Source organism: Myotis lucifugus, unplaced genomic scaffold (genome assembly GCF_000147115.1).
Source record: "Myotis lucifugus unplaced genomic scaffold, Myoluc2.0 scaffold_1624, whole genome shotgun sequence".
Classification (NCBI taxonomy): domain Eukaryota; kingdom Metazoa; phylum Chordata; class Mammalia; order Chiroptera; family Vespertilionidae; genus Myotis; species Myotis lucifugus.
Window position 1 is genome coordinate 5,254 of NW_005872672.1, and position 1,703 is coordinate 6,956.

Below are 1,703 nucleotides of genomic sequence, written 5' to 3' on the forward strand. Positions count from 1 at the left end.
TGGGTGTGAGGGAGTAGGGGCTGGGTGCCTGGACTCCTGGTTCTGAGGGAGGAGGGGCTGGGGGCCTGGACTCCTGGGTCTGAGGGAGGAGGGGCTGGGGGCTTGGACTCCTGGGTCTGAGGGAGGAGGGGCTGGGGGCCAGGACTCCTGGGTCTGGGGAAGTGGGTGGAGGCGGAGACCCCAACACCCAAGATTGGGGGGGGCGTAGAAAGGAGCGGGAAAGTGCAGGGCTGCCTGTGGGAGCAGAAGTGGAGGAAGCAGCTGCTTTCTGGGAAGGCTCTCAGATGGAGATGTCATCACCGAGGTCTCCCTCCCTCCCTCCCTTGCCCTGCCGGGTGGGGAACCCAGCCCTTGGCCCTCCTCCGGGAAGAAGGGAGAGCAGGGAGGGGGGTCAGCAGCTGGGAGGAGGCGGGGTCACCGGGCCCAGAGCCAGCAGCCCGCCCACAGAAGTGCCCTTGGAAAGGGCGTGGACCTGCGGGCCTGGATTCTGGGTCCCCCAGACGGTAGGAGCGGGGCAGTGGGACCCCCTGGGATAGGAAGGAAAGCATTTGCTCCAGGAGGGCTTGGGGGCCTGGATGTCTGGGTCCCCCCCACCCCACTCCTGGGAGGAAGCGAGAGCTGGAGGCTCCGATTGGCGGGTGATTGGCGGGTCCCGGGGAGGATGAGGGCTGGGGGTTGGCATGTGGAACCTATAAAGTGGGAGGAAGGAAGTTGGGGGCCTCCAGATGCTGAGGAGCTGCCTGGTTCTGAGCAGGCGGAAGTGGCCCTTTGGGGGTGACGTCCCTCCGCAGTGGCAGCCAGACTCTCGTCCCGTCACTCAGGTAGCCGTGGACTTTGCTTTTCTTTGAAAGCCGCCCACTGTCCAAGCCCCACCCCCAACCCCCAGCGTTTCCTCTCTGAGCCGTTCACACCGCCCAGTCGCCCCAGTCGCCCCAGTTGCCCCCCGACGGACGGACGGACAGACAGACGGAGAGCTGGAGCCCAGCAGGTGAGCATCGTGGGGGGCAAGCGGGGGGGGGGCAGAGGCTGGCAGGGGTGAGACTCTGAAGGCGGGTGAGGGGAGGGCAGCTGGGAGACACCTGAGGATAAAGGTTGAAGGGCAGCTGAACCGCAGGGGAAGTGCCCAGGCTGAGACCTGGCTCACCTGACTAGGCCACACCCCACCTCCCGGAGTCCCCCCACCCCATCCGCCCTTCCTTCTGCCTGGGAGCCAATGGGGGCCTCAGAGGCAGGCAGCCAAGATCTGATAGGCCTGGACCCTCCTGACACACACACACAGACACAGACACACAGACACACACAGACACAGACACAGAGACAGAGAGACAGAGAGACAGAGAGAGAGAAAGAGAGATTCATCAGTGGCCCTGTCATCCTTGCAGAGCCCTGGGCATGTGGGGCTACCTGGCCCTGCTGCCTGCCTTCCTGGCCCTCTGGGCAGCCACCAGCATCTGGACTGTGTGAGTGTTATGGGTAGATGATGCCTGGGTCTGAGGGAGGAGGGGGCTGGAGTCAGGACTCCTGGGTTTGAGGGAGGAGGAGGCTGGGGGTCTGGACTCCTGGGTCTGAGGGAGGAGGAGGCTGGGGGCCTGGACTCCTGGGTCTGAGGGAGGAGGGGCTGGGGGCCTGGACTCCTGGGTCTGAGGGAGGAGGCTGGGGGCTGACTCCTGGGTCTGAGGGAGGAGGGCTGGGGGCTGACTCAT

The 1,703-nt window shown here is 65.4% G+C and overlaps 1 protein-coding gene across 1 annotated transcript in view; it reads left to right on the plus strand.

Annotated features, from left to right (window-relative positions):
• The first annotated feature begins 970 nt into the window (after positions 1 to 970).
• TMEM150B (transmembrane protein 150B) overlaps positions 971 to 1,703 on the plus strand; it is a 5,434-nt gene continuing 4,701 nt past the window's right edge. Inside the window, exons 1-2 of the mRNA XM_023748657.1 lie at positions 971 to 988; positions 1,383 to 1,461. Coding sequence (XP_023604425.1) covers positions 1,393 to 1,461 — 69 coding nt within the window. The 5' untranslated portion in view covers positions 971 to 988; positions 1,383 to 1,392. The remainder of the gene's footprint in view (positions 989 to 1,382; positions 1,462 to 1,703) is intronic.